This window comes from Hemibagrus wyckioides, linkage group LG23 (genome assembly GCF_019097595.1).
Source record: "Hemibagrus wyckioides isolate EC202008001 linkage group LG23, SWU_Hwy_1.0, whole genome shotgun sequence".
In the NCBI taxonomy this organism is placed as follows: domain Eukaryota; kingdom Metazoa; phylum Chordata; class Actinopteri; order Siluriformes; family Bagridae; genus Hemibagrus; species Hemibagrus wyckioides.
This window is the reverse complement of record NC_080732.1, coordinates 9536475-9560736: the sequence shown is the minus strand read 5'-3', so window position 1 is coordinate 9560736 and position 24262 is coordinate 9536475. Positions and strand designations below refer to the sequence as shown.

Genomic DNA, 24262 nt, shown 5'->3' with positions numbered 1-24262 from the left:
CTAATTTTATGCTAATCAGGTTACTAAAACAGATTTTCTGATTGTTTATACATTTTTGTTTAGCTTGGGGAACAAACACAGTCTCTATGTTCTGAACCCTGAGTGATGACTCGTTGCAGCTAGCAGACGGTCAGATTAGCCTGCTTGTCTGCTCCCTGGCCCTGGCTTAACCGATTAACTAGACCTGTTCTAAGAGTATGTGCTATGCTGCGAGAAATGAGAGCAGCACCTTCCCGAGTGGGATGGATACTGTCCCATCCTAACAGGCCAGGCTTGCTTCTCAAAAGAGTTCCAATTATCTATGAAGCCCACATTGTTTTCAAAGCACCAACTGGACATCCAGCAGATCAGAGACCATAACCTGCTGCAAGCTATATCACCACGCCAAATTGGGATGGGGCCAGAGCATACTACAGTATCAGACATTGCCTTGCTAATTTACACACCTCTACAATATTACTCTTAGTAACCTCTGACTGACAATGGTGTATATCATTAGTTCCTACATGGAAAACTAACTAAATTAAATTAATTAAATTATGGTTGCCAAGGACCCTAAGATTACCTGCTATGTCTGGTGAACTGGCTCCCAGAATACACTTGACCAGTGCTGATGGAGCCCCTAAAGTCCTAGCTAATTTCAGATACCTTAAGATAGTCTCCTATAGCCAGAGATCTTTCAGGTTTCTCAGTGGGTGCTTCACTGAGGAGAGCAAACCACTAATGCAGGTTCACACTGCATGATTTTCACAGTCATCGGATCACTGTTGCTTTCACACTGCACAACTATCTAGGGTAGCATTCAGTCGCTGCTGTGTTCACACTGCACGATGGATGACAGGAGCTTTCACACTGCATGACTTCACAGTAGGAAGAATCACAGACACTGGTCTAGTCTCTGTCTGGTCTGCAAACTGTTTCACAACTGAACGTACGCGAGAAATGATAAGGAAATAACGGAAGATCACACATGAGTTCTCGCACGAGACTGGAAATGTTACCCCACAAAAAGTTTGTGAGCCAATAATTAAACAAATGAATAATTTTGCAATGTGCTGCTGCTGATGTGGCTGGTCAAGCAAATATTTCTGCTTTATTTCTGTTTGATGTAACTTATTTATTGTGATATAACTATATTTAAGACATTTTAGTCTGATAAAAACCTATAAACTGTATTAAACTTAATATTGTGCCCCAACTGATGCCGTGCTTGCTGATATTGTGGTCTATAACTCTTTCCCGAACTGCCCTCTGCCCTGTATCTCATTCTCTCATTGGCTGTAGGTCATCGCTGAGGTATGTTTCAGTCAGAGCTCCTTTCACACTGCACGACTAGTTTTGCGAAGTCGCCAACTAGTTGAACTCGGCATAAGACATGTGAAGCGGAGAGGAGTGGTGAACCCATGAGCAAGCAGTAGCATTAGTCTTGGCTTTGCAACTATGCTGCCAATGCAACCATTTATGGCGGAGTTGGGGTTTACTTACTCCACCTAAGGCATCCAGACTCCACCCTACAGACACTACATTACTCTCGCTATCACTAACCCCCTCTAGCATCTGGATGTGCACCTCAAAAGCCAAATTCTTCCCCATCAGAGAGCTAAGTAGAATACACTTATAACAAGTAAAATTAACGCTAAACATCATGCAGCTCACACACTGTACAAGCTGAACTTCTGCCATACTTAATAATTCCATTCCTTTAAGTGAATACGAGTTGGATATTGTAAAGATCCGAAGTGGGTTTCCTGTCTGAAGACAGAAGGCAAAAAGCGTCTCCTGAAAAAAATTTGACAAATGAAAGCAACAGCGTAAAATATTGAGGACAGTGTAAAATATTGAGGCAATCCAAAGCATATTTGATGTCCACTGGCTTTGTCTATTTATAAAAGCAATTGTTGTTGATCTTTCAACTGCTCCCTGTGTCTGAGGGGTGGCCACAGATTTGGGACCAGCACTGCATCCAGCAGCTGGGGTTTGGGCATTGGCTGGGAATCGAACCTGGGCCTTCCACATGGTAGGCGAGAAACCTACCACTGAGACACCAATGCCCTCTATTTGTAAAAGCGATTAATGTCAATAAAAAATAACTGAATTAAAGGATATCAACACAGTCCTGAACTCAGAATCGAACCACCAAACCTGGAGCTGTAAGGTGGTAATCCTACCCACTGTGCCTCCCCTTTAGGGTTTTTTTAGGGCAGTTAATATCTTAATTTCTTAATTTTGTTGAGAAATAAAATATCTCAAAAACTGAGGGAACCTAATAGGTGTTGATGAGATTATGAGTTTGCTTAGCTAATAAGCAAACAACATAAGCTAATTGTTAATAGCCTATAGTTCAGAATGAGGTGTCTTAAAGTAAGTGGTATATAGTATACACCAGCATATCTGATGATAATTTGATAAGATCAAGTAAGCATGACCTTAAAGTGCAAAACAAAATCAAATAAGAACTATTAACTTGGTTTTGCAAGGCAAAAACAAAGACAATGAGCAAGGCTGTGGCACACAACAAACATAACAGAAACAAACACTTGACAGTAAGACACTGAAACACAGCAACCACATAATGGAGCTAGTCAGGTTGTAAAATTAGGCATGCTCGTGCTGATGGGAAATGTCAGATGTTGTCAAAAGTCACCATGAAAGTAAAAAGTCCCTTTAACACACAGCACCCAAAGTAAAAAAAAAAAAAAAAAAAAAAAAAAAGCTCCCGATAGTGAGTCCTAGGCAGTCAGACAATACAGTTCTGGAAAAAGATAAGAGACCACTGTCCATTCTCCAGATTTGAACCCTACTGAAAACCTCTGGAATGTCATCAAGAGGAAGATGGATGGTCACAAACCATCAAGCAAAGCTGAGCTGTTTGTTTTTTGCAAAAAGGGTGGTATAAAGTTCCCCAACATCAATGTGAAAAACTGGTGGAGAGCATGGAGCCAAAACCCATGCAAATCAGGGTTATTCCACCAAATACTGATTTCTTAATGTTATTTAGCCAAAGCATTAACACAATTTGTTTACAAATTATTTGCATCTTGTTTTATTTGAGTTAAAAATACTGCATGATCTTGGGTTATTTTGATGTGTTGTCATTTCCTTTAAATATACACTCTAAATAACAATAGTTATATTTTGGATTTAGAAATATTGTCAGCAGTTCATAAAAAAATGAAACAAAACTGTTCATCTCACCAATACATGAACCTGGAAGAAAAAACATAAGAAACTGATTATTTTGCAGTGGGGTCTTATTTTTTTTTTCCAGAGCTGTATGTCCCTTAGCTGATCTGGTTCTTTAGGCATGTTACTCATTGCTGAGCCAGCAGAATATGCATCTAGGCAATTAGGCTAAACAATCTCCTCTGCATGACTGAAGGGACAGCCAAGGCAGAACACAAGCATTGGGGCAACAGCCATCATGATGACAGCAAAGGGCAAGGCAAAGATAGATGGGGGATGCTATAAGGCAAGGCAATAGCAATGTACACAGCAAAGCAGGGGGAGAAGCAATATTCTCATGGCTCAGTGGTTGAAGTGCAGGTCTACTGATTGGAAGATTGTGAGCCTGAATCCCAGAAACACTAAGATGCCATTGCTGTGCCCTTGAACCCTCAATTGCTCCAATGTGTAAATGAGATAAATGTAAGTCTGCCAAATGCTGTAAATGTCTAACCCACCATCCCTTCCCCTGTTGCTTCCACAGCATGTGGTTACTCTCCAGGAAGGCTTCCTGGGAAATAAAAAAATCTGCTACATCCATTATTTAGGTCAAGCTTTCTGTCAGGCATTGGGGGCAAATGCAGATTTTTTATTTAAAATATGCAAAACAAACAAGCAAAATATGTGAAAAAATGTGAATGTTCTAGCAAGTTCTACAAGTGTGCTTATGAGTCTGATGTTTTGGGAAACAGATCTGAACTTCTAGAACTTTCTACAACTTTTCAATAATATAAATGGTAGTATAAGAGATCATTATCAGAAATGAGCAGCAAGAGATCCAAATTACAATTTCAGAGGTGAAGGAGAAAAGACCATACTACCCTAACTGAAAAAGACCTCAAAGACTTGATCAGAGAATTTGGTCTTATCAAGTCCAATGCCAAACCTTTGTCATTTAGGCTCAAGTAGTGGAACTTCATGGATAAGGCAGTCCTAGAAAGCATCATCAAGAATATTGCATCTTCTTGACCCATCAAGATGGGCTGCCTCTGCTATTGCCACAATGTGGCAAGTCTGTTGAGGCAATCAGTTGTGCCAGTTGCCTTAATGAATGCCACCAATGATAGCTCATCCAGGAGCCTCAAAGTTGTGTTGCTCTATAAAGATAATAAGTAGCCAGAGATTAGTAATGGGTCTCTGTGGAGGTTTAACCAAGTTTTTATTTTATTTTTATTTTTTTTACCAGGTCTTTCTCTTTGGGACAGTAAGGACACCAGGGTGCACTACAAAAGGTGAAACTGGCCACAAAGGACAGAGTTCACTGGGGCAAGAAACATCAAGGGAAGCCATTGGTTGACCAGCTGAAAGGTATCAAATTGGACCTTATAAAAAATTTTGACACAGCTCTAGATAAGGAATCTGCAGACTTCAAGTACCTTCAAGACAGTAACATAGAATTAGAAAAATGAAAATGTGCTTTATTTGCCAAGTAAGTTCACACACAAAAGGATTTTTTATGGGGCTGGAGAAAGACACAGAATATTAACATTAAATATAAACAGGATAAAACTATAAGTAGGTGTATCTCCAAAAATCGAGGCACCAAAAATCCTCTCAGCAGACCTGATTGTTCGTTGTAGTTTCTTCTTCGCAATAGCATCAGTGTTTGCCTGCTAGTTTAGGTCCTGAGAGATGGTAGCTACAGTGCTGTCCAGAATGGTGAGGAGGGTAATGCTGGGGGGTTCCTCCTGAAGTCAACTACCATCTCCACTTTTTTAAGCATTCAGCTCAAAGTTGCTGTTACTGCACCAGATGGTCAAACTCTTGTCTGTATACAAGTTAAGGAGCTGGACAGAGCTGCCTTAAGCAGTGCAGTCATTCATATACAGAGCAGAGCAGTGGAGCGTGCATCTATGAGTTGCATGTGAGTTGAGGGTGAGGGTCCCAGATGTGAGTTTCACCAACCTCACTTGCTGCTGCCTATCTGTCAGGAATTTGGAAATCTCTCATACAACTACTTCACTTATGTGAGGGAGACAGGTCTGAAGTCATTAAGCCCTGTTTGGGTTTTTGGGGGACTGTGATGAAGGAGCATGGGGTTTGACCCTGCTCCAGTGATCTGCTGAAGCTCTGCTTGAAGATGGGAGCCAAATCAGACTTTCAGAGAATATAAGATTCTGGAGATCATCCCTGCCTTACACCTCTATGAACCCTAAAAGAAGTGCATAAACCACAACTAACATTGAGTATGCTCTCAACATCACTATAGAGAATCCTGACCTTGCCTATGAAATGTTGGCAACAGCCAAAAGCTTCTAGAATTCTCCACAACTAAGGGTGTTCAACCATATCAAACACATTTTCCTGATCTAATAAAACCAAAACAATATTACAGTTTAACTTTAAACTTTAAAGTTATTAAAGAGACATTAAAAATATCACAAATAAGGGATATATATATATATATATATATATATATATATATATATATATATATATATATATATATATATATATATATACACACACACACACACACATGCACACCAATCAGGTATAACACTATGACCTTGCCAAATTGTGTTGGTCCCTCTTTTGCTTCCAAAACAGCCCTGACCCGTCGAGGCATGGACACCACTAGATGAAGGTGTGCTGTGGTATCTGGCACCAAGATGTTAGCTGCAGATCCTGGACTTGTTTGTCCAGCCCATCCCACAAATGCTTGATTGGATTGAGATCTGAGGAATTTGGAGGCCAATTCAACACCTCAAATATGTTGTTGTGCTCATCAAACCATTCCTGAACCATGTTTGCTTTGTGGTGCATTATCCTGCTAAAAAGAAGCCACAGCCACGGTTTGTTCTCTGTGCTTTAAAGTGTTTTCATAGTGGTCATATGTCTCTGTTAAAGTCAATCCAGCTTCTGCATGTCCTACGACATCTTCCCATTCAAGTTCCTTTTCCATGGAACTTCTCCCAAGCTCTGCCCTTTTCACAGTAATTCATTTACTGAAAAAAGCACAATTACATACTTAATTTGTATGCAGGGTTTTTGTTTGAATGAATGTTTTTAAAGTGTGGGAGTGCAGATGTTCAGGAGTGTGGCTGTTGTGGCAAGTTGATAAAGGCAGCTCTACCTGAAAGAACCTCAAATCAAATGAAAAGTCATTCATGGTGTCAGGCTTTCCGGAGCCTCAAGGCCATGATTCTTAACCTGATGTATGAGTGGGACGATTGCAGCATTGATTAACACTAGCTTACTCACCTCCAAAGCAGTAGACCACTGTTGTGTCCTGAACCGTTCAATATTAGCACCTGATCTGTGCATGAGGGTGTGTAGCTGTGTGTGAAAGCGCATGTGTTTAAGAGAAAATTAGCAGCTCGCACAAACTAAACAAAGCAGCTATGCTCTGGCCACGTAAGCTTATGCATATGCATTACCTCTTAAATGTAAATTCAGTACATTTTGTGCAACCTTACACAATTATAAGTGGTAAACACTGTCTACAGTACCTGAAGACATGAGCTTGGGGGTTTGAAGTGTGAAAGGGTATGCTTTCCATTTTTTTATTGTTATATCTGCAATGTCATTCTCCAATCCCCCCTCTCTATTTTTTCCCCTAAATATTGTTATTGTGAACAAAGAGTCAATTTAAGAGTCTGAAGATCAGTGTAATATTTAATTAATTAATTAACTGGAGATTAACAGCAAAAGGGAATGATTTTGCAGGTGGTTGCCAGAGAAAAGTCCTCGCTCCTTATCATTCATGACTGAATTGTCTCCACTTTTGTATTTTGTTAGGGTCCTTTCACTATTTGTAGCATGAGGCAGTACCTGCATCAAGGAGATACCAGGAAAAGGTCCATTACACTGGGGAGAAGGTCCAGTCAGGGCTGTAGAAGGACAACAACCCAGCAGCAGTACCAGTATCTGCTCCTTGGTGCTAGGAGGAACAGGAGGAGCACTGCCAGAGCCCTTCAAAATGTCTAAAGGAGGCTTCTGTGTGAATGTTTCTGAACAAACTGTCAGAAACAGACTCTATGATGGTTACATGAGGGCGCAACATTCTCTAGTGTGACTTGTGCTCACATCCCAGCATTTGCTAGAGAACACCTAGAGAATTGGCAGGTCTGCTAATGATGTCCTGTTCTCTTCACATACAGTATGAGAGCAGATTCACTCTGATCACATGTGATAGACATGAAAGAGTCTGGAGATTCTGTGGGGAATGTTATGCTGCCTGTTTTTCGTGGGTCAGTTATGGTCTAGGCAGGAATATCTTTGGAAGGTCACACAGAACTACACTACCAGTCAAAAGTTAGGACACATCTTCTAATTCCATGGTCTTTCCTGATGTTTATTTCTTTCTACATGGTAAAACAATGCTGAAGGCGGCCGAAATACACAAAAATGTCCTTTGAACAGTTGATATTGAGATACACTATATTGCCAAAAGTATTCGCTCACCCATCCAAATAATCAGAATCAGGTGTTCCAATCACTTCCATGGCCACAGGTGTATAAAATCAAGCACCTAGGCATGCAGACTGTTTTTACAAACATTTGTGAAAGAATGGGTCGCTCTCAGGAGCTCAGTGAATTCCAGCGTGGAACTGTGATAGGATGCCACCTGTGCAACAAATCCAGTCGTGAAATTTCCTCGCTCCTAAATATTCCACAGTCAACTGTCAGCTGTATTATAAGAACGTGGAAGTGTTTGGGAACGACAGCAACTCAGCCACGAAGTGGTAGGCCACGTAAACTGACGGAGCGGGGTCAGCGGATGCTGAGGCACATAGTGCGAAGAGGTCGCCAACTTTCTGCAGAGTCAATCGCTACAGACCTCCAAACTTCATGTGGCCTTCAGATTAGCTCAAGAACAGTGCGCAGAGAGCTTCATGGAATGGGTTTCCATGGCCGAGCAGCTGCATCCAAGCCATACATCACCAAGTGCAATGCAAAGCGTCGGATGCAGTGGTGTAAAGCACGCCGCCACTGGACTCTAGAGCAGTGGAGACGCGTTCTCTGGAGTGACGAATCGCGCTTCTCCATCTGGCAATCTGATGGACGAGTCTGTGTTTGGCGGTTGCCAGGAGAACGGTACTTGTCTGACTGCATTGTGCCAAGTGTAAAGTTTGGTGGAGGGGGGATTATGGTGTGGGGTTGTTTTTCAGGAGCTGGGCTTGGCCCCTTAGTTCCAGTGAAAGGAACTCTGAATGCTTCAGCATACCAAGACATTTTGGACAATTCCATGCTCCCAACTTTGTGGGAACAGTTTGGAGCTGGCCCCTTCCTCTTCCAACATGACTGTGCACCAGTGACCAAAGCAAGGTCCATAAAGACATGGATGACAGAGTCTGGTGTGGATGAACTTGACTGACCTGCACAGAGTCCTGACCTCAACCCAATAGAACACCTTTGGGATGAATTAGAGCGGAGACTGAGAGCCAGGCCTTCTCGTCCAACATCAGTGTGTGACCTCACAAATGCGCTTCTGGAAGAATGGTCAAAAATTCCCATAAACACACTCCTAAACCTTGTGGACAGCCTTCCCAGAAGAGTTGAAGCTGTTATAGCTGCAAAGGGTGGATCGACGTCATATTGAACCCTATGGATTAGGAATGGGATGTCACTTAAGTTCATATGCGAGTCAAGGCAGGTGAGCGAATACTTTTGGCAATATAGTGTATGTCTGCTACTTATGCTCTGTAAAGCCTTCATAACGGCTCTAATCTGAGGTGCTGTTAAATGAACTTCTCCTCTGCAGCAGTGGTAAGTTTTGGTCTTGCTTTACTGGGATGGTCTTCATGTGAGCCAGTTTTATCATGGTGCTTGATGGGTTTTGCAAATGCACTTGACAATACTGTTCTTGCAAGAACTATTCCAGAACACCTGACCTTCGTGTCTTAAAAAAACTGACTGTTTTTTGTTGTCATTACATATGGATTACTTAAGTCCATGTGTGTTATTTCATAGTTTTAAAATCTCAGGTATTGTTCTAGAATGTAGAAAATAAATCCCTAAACAAAAAACATTGAATTAAAAGGTGTGTCCAAACTTTTGACTGGTAGTGTACACGGGCTAGCCAACAGTACCCTTACTGCTATTAGGTACCAGAATGAAATCCTCAGAGCCATACACACTACTGACTTGCATTATGAGTTGCCGTGATGAAATTCATGCAAATGGATCAGCCTGTAATTTAAATTTTTTAATTTGATTCGTAGTGTGATATTGAATCCAGCATGATTTTTATTTTCATTGACCACTGAAATCAAAATTTTACCATAAAAGCATAGAAGTGATGTCTGCTGTGTTTCACATAGTTACCATATGACTTTCAGCACTGTGACACTTAAAAAAAATATATATATAAATATATATATATATATATATATATATATATATATATATATATATATATATATATATACACTATATTGCCAAAAGTATTCGCTCACCTGCCTTGACTGGCATATGAACTTAAGTGACATCCCATTCCTAATCCATAGGGTTAAATATGACGTCGGTCCACCCTTTGCAGCTATAACAGCTTCAACTCTTCTGGGAAGGCTGTCCACAAGGTTTAGGAGTGTGTTTATGGGAATTTTTGACCATTCTTCCAGAAGCGCATTTGTGAGGTCACACACTGATGTTGGACGAGAAGGCCTGGCTCTCAGTCTCTGCTCTAATTCATCCCAAAGGTGTTCTATCGGGTTGAGGTCAGGACTCTGTGCAGGCCAGTCAAGTTCCTCCACACCAGACTCTGTCATCCATGTCTTTATGGGCCTTGCTTTGTGCACTGGTGCACAGTCATGTTGGAAGAGGAAGGGGCCAGCTCCAAACTGTTCCCACAAAGTTGGGAGCATGGAATTGTCCAAAATGTCTTGGTATGCTGAAGCATTCAGAGTTCCTTTCACTGGAACTAAGGGGCCAAGCCCAACTCCTGAAAAACAACCCCACACCATAATCCCCCCTCCACCAAACTTTACACTTGGCACAATGCAGTCAGACAAGTACCGTTCTCCTGGCAACCGCCAAACCCAGACTCGTCCATCAGATTGCCAGATGGAGAAGCGCGATTCTAGAGTCCAGCGGCGGCGTGCTTTACACCACTGCATCCGACGCTTTGCATTGCACTTGGTGATGTATGGCTTGGATGCAGCTGCTCGGCCATGGAAACCCATTCCATGAAGCTCTCTGCGCACTGTTCTTGAGCTAATCTGAAGGCCACATGAAGTTTGGAGGTCTGTAGCGATTGACTCTGCAGAAAGTTGGCGACCTCTTCGCACTATGCGCCTCAGCATCCGCTGACCCCGCTCCATCAGTTTACGTGGCCTACCACTTCGTGGCTGAGTTGCTGTCATTCCCAAACACTTCCACGTTCTTATAATACAGCTGACAGTTGACTGTGGAATATTTAGGAGCGAGGAAATTTCACGACTGGAACAGTCTGCATGCCTAGGTGCTTGATTTTATACACCTGTGGCCATGGAAGTGATTGGAACACCTGATTCTGATTATTTGCATGGGTGAGCGAATACTTTTGGCAATACAGTATATACACTATATTGCCAAAAGTATTCGCTCACCCATCCAAATAATCAGAATCAGGTGTTCCAATCACTTCCATGGCCACAGGTGTATAAAATCAAGCACCTAGGCATGCAGACTGTTTTTACAAACATTTGTGAAAGAATGGGTCGCTCTCAGGAGCTCAGTGAATTCCAGCGTGGAACTGTGATAGGATGCCACCTGTGCAACAAATCCAGTCGTGAAATTTCCTCGCTCCTATATATATATATATATATGAAAACGCACTCAGCAGAATTTTTTTAACCAAACCACAAAAGCATGATTTATGCAACAATTCTAGATTAAGTTACAAATAAATTTTCACATATAAACTACATATACACAGAATGTTATACACTATCACAGCAGAGTTTGCTGGCAAACATAGACAACAGGATGTGATGGGGTGGGGGAGGAGTACAGGATATCATGTACAGGCATAGGAGGCAGTTGCTGTTGTTTGGGATGGTGACATTTTATATGTTTCTAACCTTACCTTTTTTGTTATACATATTATATATTTGTTATAATCTGTGTTTTTGTTGTTTTTGCTTTTAAAGTTACTGTAAGCATTTTTCTATTTAATTATTAAAAACAAATTCTTTTCAAATTACTGTAAATGTTTTTGTATTTAATTCTTTTTACTGAATATTCTTTTGGACAAAGTAATAACAGTATGGTCTCATAGAACATAAGTGCATTGTTATAACTATACTTGTGTGATGGTGGCAATATATTAATAACAGTTGTTATTTAATGTTTAGTTTCAGACTCACTTTGCAGCCTATGGAGGATCCTTTGGATATGATTATGGCTGAGGAGGTGGTGGAACCAGAGCTATTAACACATGGCATGCATACCTCTAATCCAGATCCCAGAGTACAAGGACTAATAAGTTATTGGACTAATAAGGGAAATACAAAGAAAGAAAATGAGGAGAACCACTTCACTGAGTACAGTAGAGCAATAACTGCTGGACCTAGTATCCAAAGCCATACATACAGCAACATCACTCATACCCAGACTAGGGGGTGAAATGTACTATTTTGCTTTGAGTTTAGTTCCGAAAACTAAACAGGCTGCATCACGAAAACTAAAGCAGAAATTTGCATAATGGGTTACGTGGCTATTTCAGTCAGAGACAGCAAGCCACATCAGCCTGCCCAGTCAACCCCTAGCAAAAGAAGCCATTAAGAAAAAGGTATAATCCAAGGGTCTCCAACCTTTTTTCCTCTGAGAACTACTGTAGTAACTGTATTAGGCCTTACCTCAGTGTACCCGCAAGTCGCTACTTGGGTTCAATGGCCTTCTCGTAATTTATTGTTTGCCTTGTAAAGTTGGCTCTAACCAGAGAAAGTGATCTATCTGCTCTGCACTCATGAAGTATTTCAGATGGCATGCACCTTCAAGCCACAGTTTAGTGACAAGATGACAAGAATTATCTCATTTTCAGGTTTACTGAGTGAACTCAAATTCTGCATCTTCTTTTTTTAAACTGTCTACTTCTTGCACAACATGGAAAACAAAAAGAACAGAAGCAAATCAAAGTTTTATAAACTACATCAAAAGCAAATAAGTCTATTGTATGTATTAACTTTAACACAATTTGCATTTAAAATTAAGTTAAAGTAATGCAAACTTACACATGTATTTGCAGAACACAAGCCACAGCTCAGCTGCACAATCCGATCACTGCCATTGCAAAAGAAACAATGTGCATGCACTGCTTCTGCTCAGCTTACTTGCTGCTTATGCACCACTTCCACTTTGCTAACGCATCCAGCATGAAACAGGCCTAAGGATCTGGGCTACTTTGACAAAGACCAAATTTTAATGGCTAGATGACTGGGTCAAAGCATCTCCAAAACGGTATGCTGTGATTTGTATATACTAAAAATTATTCAAGGATGGACAACCTGTGAATTGATGACAGGATCATGAGAGCTCACAAGGCTCACTGATGCAAGTGAACAGTGAATACTAGCCTTTCTGGTCTGATCTTACAATGCAGCTGATCCCAGTGAGGCTTATCTGGTGAAGAGAAGACACCAGTATGCACTTTGTGAAGAAGGCAACTATGCTGAGGCAATATAATGCTCTGTGCAATGACCTTGGGACCTGGCATTGATGTGGCTGTTACTTTGACCACCTTGTGTATTGTGGTTTCACAGAAGCGTTTAAAAAAAAAACTTAAAACCCTTAACTTAATATTTTGTTGCGCAACCTTGAGGCAATCACTGCAATCAAGCGATGCTATAACTCTTAATGAGACTTCTGCACCTGTGGACAGGTATTTTGTACCCTGCACAGATTCAAGACACCCTGTGCCAGATGCAGCAAAGCAGCCCCAGAATATAACTGAGCCTCTTCCATGTTTCACAGTAGGTACAGTGTTCTTTTCTTTGTATACTTCTTTTTTGCATCTGTGAACATGGAGCTGATGTGACTTGCCAAAAAGCTCCAGTTTTCAGTCTCAAGCTCCAGTCTCATCTGTCCAAAGGACATTCTCCCAAAAGCTTTGTGACTTGTCAATATGCAATTTGGCAAATTCCGGTCTCGCTTTTTATGATTTGCTTGCAACAGTGGAGTCCTCCTTGGTCATCTTCTATTAAGTCCACATTGGCTCAAACAGTGACGGATGGTGCAATCTGAAACTGATGCACTTTGACCTTGGAATTCACGTATAATCTCTTTGGAAGTTGTTCTGGGCTCTTTGGTTAGCATTTGTATTACCAGTCTCTTAAATTTGTCATCAGTTTTCCTCTTGCGGCCACATCCAGCGAGATTGGCTACAGTCCCGTGGAACTTAAACTTCTGAATATGTGCAACTGTATTCACAGGAACATTAAGCTGCTTGGAGATGGTCTTATAGCCATTTAACATGCTTGTCTATAATTTTCCTTCTAATCTCCTGAGGCAACTCTCTTCATAGCTTTCTGTGGTCCATGTTCAGTGTGGGGCACACCATAATACCAAAGAGCACAGTGACTACTTTTCACCCTTTGAATAGGCAGACTGACTGAATGACTGAATGACTGACTGACTGTTTGAAGCCAGTTGTGATGCTAATTACAGGACACACTGTAATCTTTCAGAATTGAAGAGAAAATGGATGCTGCCAAATACATTCAAATTCTTGAGGAAAACCTGCACCCCCTGCTAGACAGCTAAAGATGGGCAAGTCATTCACCTTTCAACATGACAATGATCCTAAACATGCATGATCCTAAACATGGTGGCTCAAGTGGTTAAGGCTCTGGGTCGTTGACCGGAAGATCAAGGGTTCAAGCCCCAGCACCACCAAGTTGCCACTGTTGAGCAAGGCCCTTAACCCCTCTGCTCCAGGGGCGCCGTATCATGGCTGACCCTGCGCTCTGACCCCAACCTCCAAGGATGGGATATGCGAAGAAAGAATTTCACTGTGCTGTAATGTATATGTGACAAATAAAGGCTGTTTTGCTTCGCTTATCTTACACATGCACTTATGCAGAATATCAGATGTGCAATACTACTGCATCACTTTATTGCATTTGCTACTACTTGATTCCTTACTACTACAGTAACTTTAACAGCTTTTCACCCTGTTGCCTGTATTTAAAACTCACATATGCACTCACACAAAATATCAGATGTGTAATATCACATCCTGGTCACTTTATTATTGTCATTTTATGACCGCAGACACTTTATTCAATTTGTCTGTTACCATGGTAACTTCTGTTTTGCTCAGGAAATTAGCAAGGACTGTGCAATATTTGCAGTGTATCTCATGGGAGTACTTACGCACTAAAACATTTTCACTCTATGTAAAGTTTTTCGTATTCTTAATATCATTGTGTCTGTTACTTGACATTGACAGGAACAGTGTTCCAAATTTATAGGCAGTATAAATTTATAGGCAGACCTATACAAGGACAATTAAGGCTTTCTATTCTATTCTATATATAAATAATTAAAATGATAGGATTTATCATTTTACCAGCAAAAACAAAAGTGAGTGTGACAAAGTCTACAGAGATAATTACATCTAGTAAAACATTTAATTGTCATTGCTTATAAAGGTTTTACAGAATTTCTTTGCATGTGGCTTTTGTAGAGTCGTGTATATCTTAGTGACCACATATTAGGAGTGTCCCTGAATTTTGACATTGTTTGATCATGACAAGACAATATTTATAGATGTTGAAATGGCTTATCATGAAACTTCAGCCTTAGAATAGACAATTTTGAGGAGTGACAACAAATTTGGGTCACAACAGGTTTCCTCAACATGGGCACTATCACATCTAAATAACTTTGGCAATAAATTGAAATTATGAATATTGTTTCATCCTGGTCATGTCTCAGTTGGTCTGACATCTTGGGCTTAATCGCTAAGTCAAGTCTTCTTTAATCTCAATAACACAAGAAATAAGGGTTTCGAAAATTAAAGGTTAGATATTGCTCATATAATCAGGGTGAGATTAAGCTAATTAAACACAAAGACCAGCTTCCAGATGAAAAAAAACATGTTTTTACAAATATTAGATGGCATGTAGAACAATCAGTCTTTGTGGCCAGAAACAGTGCATGAACTCAACTGAATAATCCAATAATTGCCTGCATAATCTTCATCAGAATAATGTTCATTTTATCCTATTTCAGCATTGGAGTCTGGTCAGTGGCCAGTAAATGATAAGAAAGAGAACAAGGTGTTCATATCTGACTTGATTATAGGTTAGCATTTTTAGATCAAGAAGAAGCAATGTAGGCTGTGGCATCTTCAACTCCAAAGCTCTCATTATCCAGATATTCCAAGATAACGTTGCCGCCATTATAGAGAGGAGACTCTGAGAGTGAAAGCAGCGACTGGAGACATACATCCATTTTAAAGGCCTCCCCAGTTTCAGGATGGCACAGTCGCAGTTTCTGTAAATAAAACATTTTAAAGAGATGGTCAAATAGCATTTTCTTTTGTAAAACTTAACCAAATTATTTCAAATTTGTGTTTATTTTTTGTACATAATACATTTTTTTCTGTGACTTAGAATGTAAGGATAAATCAAATACATACAATAACATAAAGCTATTATGCCTGATGTCATATATTGTCATAAGTGGTAAAATCAATTTATGTCAAGTAAAATAGTCCTGGTCATGCTAATTTTTAAATATGCTCTATTTACACACTGTATGACAGTCATATATCTAAGTCATATATCATATACCATCTTGTCACCTAAAAAAAAAAGTCTATGGAAATGTAATGTACACATCATGACACTTAAAAATACTGTACCTATACTGAGTATTTTTTATGATATGAAGCAGCAAATTTTTAACACAACGACTAGTACATGATTATTATTTATTTATTTATTTTTTACACAAGGGAACCCTTTAAACCTGTAATAATCTTGACACTCTATGAAAAATACTAAAAAAAAAAATACATCTTTTCCATATCTACTTTATTTTTACTACGGGCCTCCTTTAACAATTTTTGACTAAGACGTGTCCTAAGAAAACCTGATGTATTCAAAATACCCAAAGAGATCAGTTTTTTGGGTAATCAGCATTAAATGAATATGCTGTGGCGAACAAAAGTGACATATACTCCAACTGAACTATTGCACGCTGTCATTCTCTTTATATTGCATATATATTACAATCTAATTTTAGATTAAATAAACAAAGTTTCTAACATGGGGGAAATGATGGCTTGAAACATAATGTGTTCTGTCAGTGAGGCATCAGACTTAAACATCAGACTTCAATTATATATTATAATGTACTATTATACAGTTATTGTTTCCTTTTGCTTAGAATTCTTAGATTTTTCTTTTAATGTTTTTGTTTATTCTCACCATTTGTAGCCCTTGCTTTACACTGCTATGCACCAATACACCAAGGCAAATTCCTTGTACATTCCTTGTAAAAGCCACAGTACTTGGAAATAAAGCTGATTCTGATATATAGGCTCCAATTTATAAATAAGTGTTTGCAGCCAGATTGATGAATTAGGTACAAATATATAGATCTTTTGAAAAGAAAAATAAAAGGAACAGCTTTTTGAAACTGTCTAATATTTAACCCCAAATCACAAATACTTACTTTTCACACTTAGCAAAAAATATCTATATATGACAGGAAGTGTTAGCAAAGTGGTTAAGGCTTTGGACTACTGATCAAAAAGTTGTGAATTAAAATCCCACCACTGCCACTGCTGGGCCCTTGAGCAAAGCCTTGAATCCTCAACTGTTCAGTTGTATAAATAAGATAAATGTAAGTTGCTCTGGATAAGGGCGTGTGCCAAGTGCCATGAATGTAAATGTATGACATAAGATATCTTGACATCAAACCTTAAGACACCCAGAATTAAATTGAAAAATAATGGTAACAACTTACATTGCGATATTATGTCATCACTAAAATTATGTTTTATTACAAGACATAAACCCTGTCATATGCTGCCTTAAGGTTGTAGGAACAGTTTAAGTGAAGTGTTAAGAAATGTTGGGTTACCTTGGCTGTGAGCACATTGTTGTTGTTTTTTAGGCTGGCCTGAGCTGCTGCAAAATCGATCACTTTACCCACAGTCCACTTGGAGCTAAAGAATATGGGCATGCTGCATGTTTTCACGCTTTCTGGCAGAAACACCTGGAAATACGTCCGCTCTGTCTGGAGAGAAGTCTGACTCTTAGGAGCTTACCTTATCCATAGTGAAAGTCATTAATATAAGGTCAGTTGCAGGGAACAAAATAATTACATATGTTTTAACCCTTTCTACATATAAATACAGATACCTAAATAAAAAAGATTCCTAATATTCCAATAACCATTGCCAGTGGTTTGTTTGATAGTTAATTAACGTCAAGATTAAAATAAAATTTTATAGAGATAATTTGTACCATATTCTTAATGTAACATGGCAATGTTCAACAACTGGGTTAGGAATTCATAAATAAACTGAATGCACGCATGCAGATGCTGATTCTGTAATTATGGGCTCAAACTCAAAGAAAAGAAAATCAGTGATGGCGTGATGTAAAACTTAAAAGTTACACTCTGACCTCTGTTACTAAGTATTTGAGGTGAATACAGTTTTTTTCTGTATTTACCTCAAACAATTCTGTATTTATCCTAGACAATTTCTTGAACAATGTTTTGTAGAAGTCTACATATGATTGTTCATGTGATGCCTTTAAACAAAAACTAAGCATAAGCACTCACACTTTTTAACATTGGAGTACAACTTTAAAATGACATAATTATGCATTCATTCTGGTGTAAATACCTGTGGCAATCCTTTATCTCCAGTAGCATGCAGCTTTAGCTTCATAAGGGCAACTTTAGCAGCTGTAGCACTATTTTTTGCCCCTTTTCTCCCTTTACTGGTTGGTGCATTCTTCTTTGATTCTGATAAATAAATTGAAAATATTCACACTGGTCAAATTTCTACATGATACACTGCCCCTCTGTGGATGCAAGAAATAAAAAAACTTAATTTTTATTAATATCAACATTGTCAGCCAAATAATTTAAACTAATCAAATCATTTTAACTAATTTTTAGAAATTTAGCAAATGAAATCTAGCACTGTTGAGAAGTTATCAACATGTCATGTCATTCCAAAAAATTGTAATACTCTGTGCCCAAAAACAGCAATGTTAAAATGAAAGTAAACATTTTGCAGGCTATTTAATGTGAGATGTTATACTCATTTAATTTACTATTATTAAAAGTGAGAAAGAAAAATACCAATAAAAAAAATTATATATTTTAGCCAAAGACTTCGTAAATTCAAATATTAACAAGAACAACATGAACAATAACTTGCTTCAGTAGCTGGTTGACTCACTAATGACCCAGTGAATATGAATATAACTAACCTTAAGACTAACCTATTATTTTTTGCACAAGTTCCTGTGTTGCTACCATTCGTGGTTTTGGTGTCTCCAACTTCTCACATCTGTGGTCTTCCTGATGCCGATGACTAAGGAGAAAGGAAAATAAAAGGGATGGGTGAGGAAAGTGTTTATTTAAAAAAATCTGCCTTCTCAAATTCAAATTTTATTTGTCACATACATAATCGTACACAGTATGATATGCAGTGAAACGCTTACACGACTGTTACGACCCTAGGAAAAGGAATAAGGACAGAACAAAAGACAAGGATAAAATATAAAAATACAAAATATAAAAAAATAAGAATATGCATTATACTAAAAATACGAAATATAAAATATAAAAACAACAAGTTCACAGTAAACAAAAAATAAAATAGAATAAAAATAGAATAAAATAGAATAAATATAAATAAAGTAAGGTATATATATATATATATATATATATATATATATATATATATACACATGTATATAGAATATGTATATAAAAATAAGATAGAATATATATATAGGAAGTGTGAAATGTACATACAGGAAGTGTGAAATACAACAACTGTGATGCAAAATTATATAAAATTATAAAATTATATAAAGTGAATAGTGTGTAGTGCAATATTGTCCAAAGTGCAGACAGCAGCAGTACAAAATTTTGCAAAATTATATAAAGTGAAGTGTGTAGTGTGCAATAGTGTCCAAGGTGTAGACAGCAGCAGTACGGGGTGGTCATGAAGTGGAATGAGGTGATGGGAGCAGTGGTATTGTCCATCTTTAAACATGTATGTTTGTGTTGTATTGTGTGCACAGTCTTGAAATGATAATCCACTCAGACAACAACAGATGGATGAGGGCTGTAAATATCCACATGGCAGTACATATCCTAGCCTGGCACTATTTCAGTAAAACATTTTAACAATTTACAGAGAAATGCAAGATTTAGACTGGCCAAGTCAATCGCCAGACCTTAACCCAATTGTACATGAATTTCAACTGCTCTATTTCAAGGTAGACATGTAACAGAAAGAAGCCATGATACAAGCCTAGAAAAGCATCAAATAAAAATTTAACAGTTTGGTGATGCAGTTAGTGCAAGCAAGGGACATGCAACCTAATTAAGTGTTCTTTATTTTAATTTACATTAATTTACCATGTTCTAAGTGTTTTTATACATCTATATTCAAATACTCTAATACAAAAAAACTAAAACAAGAAAAAATTTTGAAAAGGATATAGAAAAATGTACATACACAAGACAGAAATGTTTCTGACAATGTTGGCAGATCACAGGTAGAAGCTCCCTGCCTTTGCAGTCTTGAAATGTGCATGGATATGATGTATGAACCTCTGGGTCCAAGTTTTTCCTCATCACAGAGACCTAACAAAAATAAAATAAAAAAAAAAGCAGAAAATCAAGAAAAAAAGTTTAAAATTATTAGTTCTTAAGGTTCTAAGATGAAAAAATGGAATATGAAGCTTGGAGTCACAGAAGTCACACAAATACACTGTATTTTTTTAAACTTTGAACTTTTTTCTAATGATTATATATTAGACTTAAAATTAAATGATTCCATCATACATCATGGTGTAATGACCTTTTTATTACAAAACTTTAAGGCTGATGTACACCTGGAATAAAATGTATACACTTAGAAGAAAGTAACTATGCAGCAACTGAATTAACCAATTCACATCTGAAAATACAGAGGGCACCAAAACATACAAAATAAAATGTGTATATATATATATACACACATATATATTTATATACACATACATATATAATATATATATAGTATATATACTATACTTGGCCGGGCTGCTATAGCCAAACCTTTGGTCACTCGTGCCAATGCCAAACGTCGGTTTCAATGGTGCCAGCAGCGAAAATCTTGGGCTGTGGACAATGTGAAACATGTATTGTTCTCTGATGAGTCCACCTTCACCGTCTTTCCCACATCCGGGAGAGTTACGGTGTGGAGAAGTCCCAAAGAAGCATACCACCCAGACTGTTGCATGCCCAGAGTGAAGCATGGGGGTGGATCAGTGATGGTTTGGGCTGCAATATCATGGCATTCCCTAGGCCCAATACTTGTGCTAGATGGGCGCGTCACTGCCAAGGACTACCGAACCATTCTGGAGGACCATGTGCACCCAATGGTTCAAACATTGTATCCTGAAGGCGGTGCCGTGTATCAGGATGATAATGCACCAATACACACAGCAAGACTGGTGACAGAGTGGTTTGATGAACATGAAAGTGAAGTTGAACATCTCCCATGGCTTGCACAGTCACCAGATCTAAATATTATTGAGCCACTTTGGGGTGTTTTGGAGGAGTGAGTCAGGAAACGTTTTCCTCCACCAGGATCACGTAGTGACCTGGCCACTATTCTGCAAGAAGAATGGCTCAAAATCCCTCTGGCCACTGTGCAGGACTTGTATCGGTCAAATTAAGATTACCTGTAAAGGTTATAGTGCATTTAGGTGCATCCTGAAATTTCACCCGAAATTTATTCTGAAATTTCATCCTGAAATTTATATACACTTTTTGTATATAAATATATATATCAAATTCAAAGAAGCTTTATTGTCACTTTAACCATATATAGCTGATGCAGTACACAGTGAAGTGAAACAACGTTCCTCCTAGACCAAAGGTGCTACACAACAAAGACAAAGTACAGTGACCCAGACAAACATAGAACTAAACATAGAGATAAAACTAAACATATACACTATTCACAAAAAGTTAAGGATATTCGGCTTTCGGGTGAAATTTCAGGATGCACCTAAAATGCACTATAACCTTTACAGGTGAACTTATTTTGACCATCTCTACAATTTTGAATGCACATGTCCAACTGTTCAGTGTTTCAGTACTTTTTGCATAACTTGCTATTCTCTACCAAGGTGCTTAACGGCAAAATTCACAACAGGTGTTTGATCCATAAGTCGACCAATAAATTTTCTGGTTCAATTAGAATTGGTATTTAAACAGTCCTCTTCATCATGCTGTTCACATTTTGACATCATGAGACGAAGACCACACCTAACAATTGATCAACAGTACCTCGCCATTGCGAGGCTTCAAACAGGATGTTCTCAGAGGGAAGTGGACACTGAGCTTAGAGTGTCACAGAGTGTCATCAGCAGGTTGCGAAAGAGATACAGAGAGACTGGAAGAGTCACAGAAAGGCATAGAAGTGGACGTCCTTTAGCCACATCCCACATTGATGACCGCTTCATTGTGAACAGTGCCCTGCGGAACTGGATGATGAATGCCACTCAACTCCAAGAACATTTAAGGGAGGTGAGAGGCACCCAAGCGTCACGTCAGACCATTCAAAACCGTTTACATCAGCGTGGTCTGCGTGCCAGATGACCTGAAAGGGTACCTGACCACACCACCAGGCACAGGCGTCATCGTTATGCTGGACGAGGGACCAGTGGGCCTCAGTGCTGTTCTCTGATGAAAGTCAATTCACGTTGAGCAGAAATGATGGCCGCCAACGATGTTGGAGACGTCAAGGAGAGCGTCAGCCATATGCATCAGCCACTGGTGGTGGTGGTGTTACAGGCAGGTGTTTCTACTCAATACAGAACTGCCCTACATCTTGTGAATGGTACAGTGATAAGCCAATACTACCTGAATAACATCATTAATTCAGTCATTGTGCCCCTGCGTGAACAACACAGGCCTAATTTCATCTTCATGGACGACAATGCTCCAGCTCATCGAGGTCGCATCATTAGGGAACGGCTGCTGGAGGCTGGGGTACCTCAAATGGAGTGGCCTGGACTTTCTCCAGACCTGAATCCCTTAGAAAACCTATGGGATCAGCCGAGTCGCCGTGTAGAGGCTCGTAACCCTGCACCCAAGAACCTCAATGACCTGAGGGCCGCCCTTCAAGAAGAGTGGAATGCCATGCCTCAGCAGACAATAAGTCGACTCGTGAACAGCGTGAGACGTCGTTGTCAAGCTGTAATTGATGGTCAAGGGCACATGACAAATTACTGAGACACTGACATTTTTTGTTGTAGTATACCCACCACTGTTGTTGGCTTTTGTTTCAATACATTGTTTGAGATGAGGAAATCACCATTGCATGCTTCTACTTAAATGCCCTACTTTCATGATATAATATCACTGTGGTGTGAACTTTTTACATTTTCCATGAATTATGAATTTCGCTCAAAAGCCAAATATACTTATCTGTTTTGTGAGCAGTGTGTGTGTATATATATATAAATACATATATATGTGTGTGTGTGTATGTATGTATGTATGTATGCATGCATGGGCATCGTTAGGCCATTTTTAAATATTCTGCAATTCTCCATAAACTCTACACAAATTGGTGACCTCCTCAGTCCCCTTTAAATTTCATATGAAAACGGTGGCAGACTTCGGCTCTTCCCTGTCTTTCAGCGCATTCTTCAATCCGCAGACCGTGGCGTCGCAGAGCGAGGATCAGGGTTTGTGTGTGTGTGTGATCAGGAAGATCATTGGCTTGTTCAGTACTCAAATGTTATACATATCTATGCAATACAATGGAATGCTGCAATAAGTTTACCATCCTACCCTGTTAGTCAAACCTTTTTTTTATTAATTAATTAATTAATTAATTAATTAATTAATTTTACTATTATTCCCTCATTGGGGGCTGAGCCCCCCCTTAAATGAAAATCCTAAAATCGTCCCTGTATGTATGTAAAAGTAAGTGTCAGATTCTTACCTCTGGACAGGAGTGTGAATCTCTACTTCTGTGTTCGAGACTAAAAGATATTAAATAAACAGTAAACACGTGTAAATATGACCAACCCACCATTTTACATTGGCCTGATTAATATCATTAAGTTGTTCATTTATACGGAATTGCATGCCACCACTATGAATAAGCGCAAACTAAAAATAATAATAATACATTTTACTGAATATCTTACCAAAACACTCCGGAGCAGATGTCACATACAAACGGCAGAAAGTCTGCAAATAAAAAAAAGTGAATTTTATTCAAGATTCATCAAGCTTGTTGTCACGTAGTCTATCAAATGTTATTTTAGCTACAGGGAAAAAAATATAGTCACTACAGTCAGCTAGCAACTGATGCTGACTCGCGGGTAGCCTGACTACAGCTAGTCACTAGTGATCTAGGGGAGTTACAATAAAGATGATTAGTTACTTTCTTCACACAGAACCAGCAATTTAGCTGCCTTTAACATACACATTTAAAACATTTTAAAATATCAGTTATGACCTTTTTGCTTGCAACACTCAATTTGACAATGTTTACCGACGTCCAATTCCGCCATTTTAGAGCGCCTCGACACCTATTTTCAAAGTAAAAGCCGTAAACGATTAATAAAAGTTTAATAAACCCAGAGCGAAATCTGGTAATGTGAGATGATGAAATTAAAATGTAATTATTAAATCAACTTGGGATTATTTTAAGCCTTGTGTATTTAAAAATATATATATATATATTCTAGCTCCTAATAATAACTTTTTTTTTACTATTATTTTTGATTGTTTGTTTGTTTTTGGTTACATCTCTCCATCTATGCGTTTATGAAGACCCCTAGTGGCCAGGGCCTCAATCTGTCCCTGCTCACGTAAAACTGCAGAGATTGTTTACCGT

General features: G+C 38.8%; 1 protein-coding gene across 3 annotated transcripts; it reads right to left on the bottom strand.

Moving 5' to 3' along the window:
• Positions 1 to 14763: 14763 nt before the first annotated feature.
• Positions 14764 to 23954, bottom strand: zfand1 (zinc finger, AN1-type domain 1). Of its 3 annotated transcripts, none has more exons than XM_058376932.1 (8): positions 23882 to 23954; positions 23568 to 23610; positions 23360 to 23399; positions 19871 to 19998; positions 18621 to 18712; positions 18014 to 18135; positions 17242 to 17397; positions 14764 to 15645 (listed from the first exon to the last, which is right to left on the bottom strand). In XM_058376932.1, exons 1-8 carry the CDS (start codon positions 23934 to 23936, stop codon positions 15469 to 15471), a joined length of 813 nt encoding a protein of 270 aa, XP_058232915.1. In that variant the 5' UTR covers positions 23937 to 23954; the 3' UTR covers positions 14764 to 15468. The 3 variants fall into 3 exon arrangements, with proteins under 3 accessions (XP_058232915.1, XP_058232917.1, XP_058232916.1); XM_058376934.1 differs by adding an exon at positions 18805 to 18857 and having other exon boundaries at positions 23568 to 23950; XM_058376933.1 differs by having other exon boundaries at positions 23918 to 23949.
• Positions 23955 to 24262: the final 308 nt, after the last annotated feature.

Excerpts from the sequence above, each read along its gene's own strand:
- zfand1 (XM_058376932.1), bottom strand. The coding sequence starts at position 23,936 with ATGGCGGAATTGGACGTCGGTAAACATTGTCAAATTGAGTGTTGCAAG. Across the intron at positions 23,611-23,881 it reads TGAGTGTTGCAAGCAAAAAG|ACTTTCTGCCGTTTGTATGT; the intron begins GTCATAACTGAT and ends TTTTATTTGCAG. Across the intron at positions 15,646-17,241 it reads ACAATGTGCTCACAGCCAAG|AAACTGCGACTGTGCCATCC; the intron begins GTAACCCAACAT and ends TTTTATTTACAG.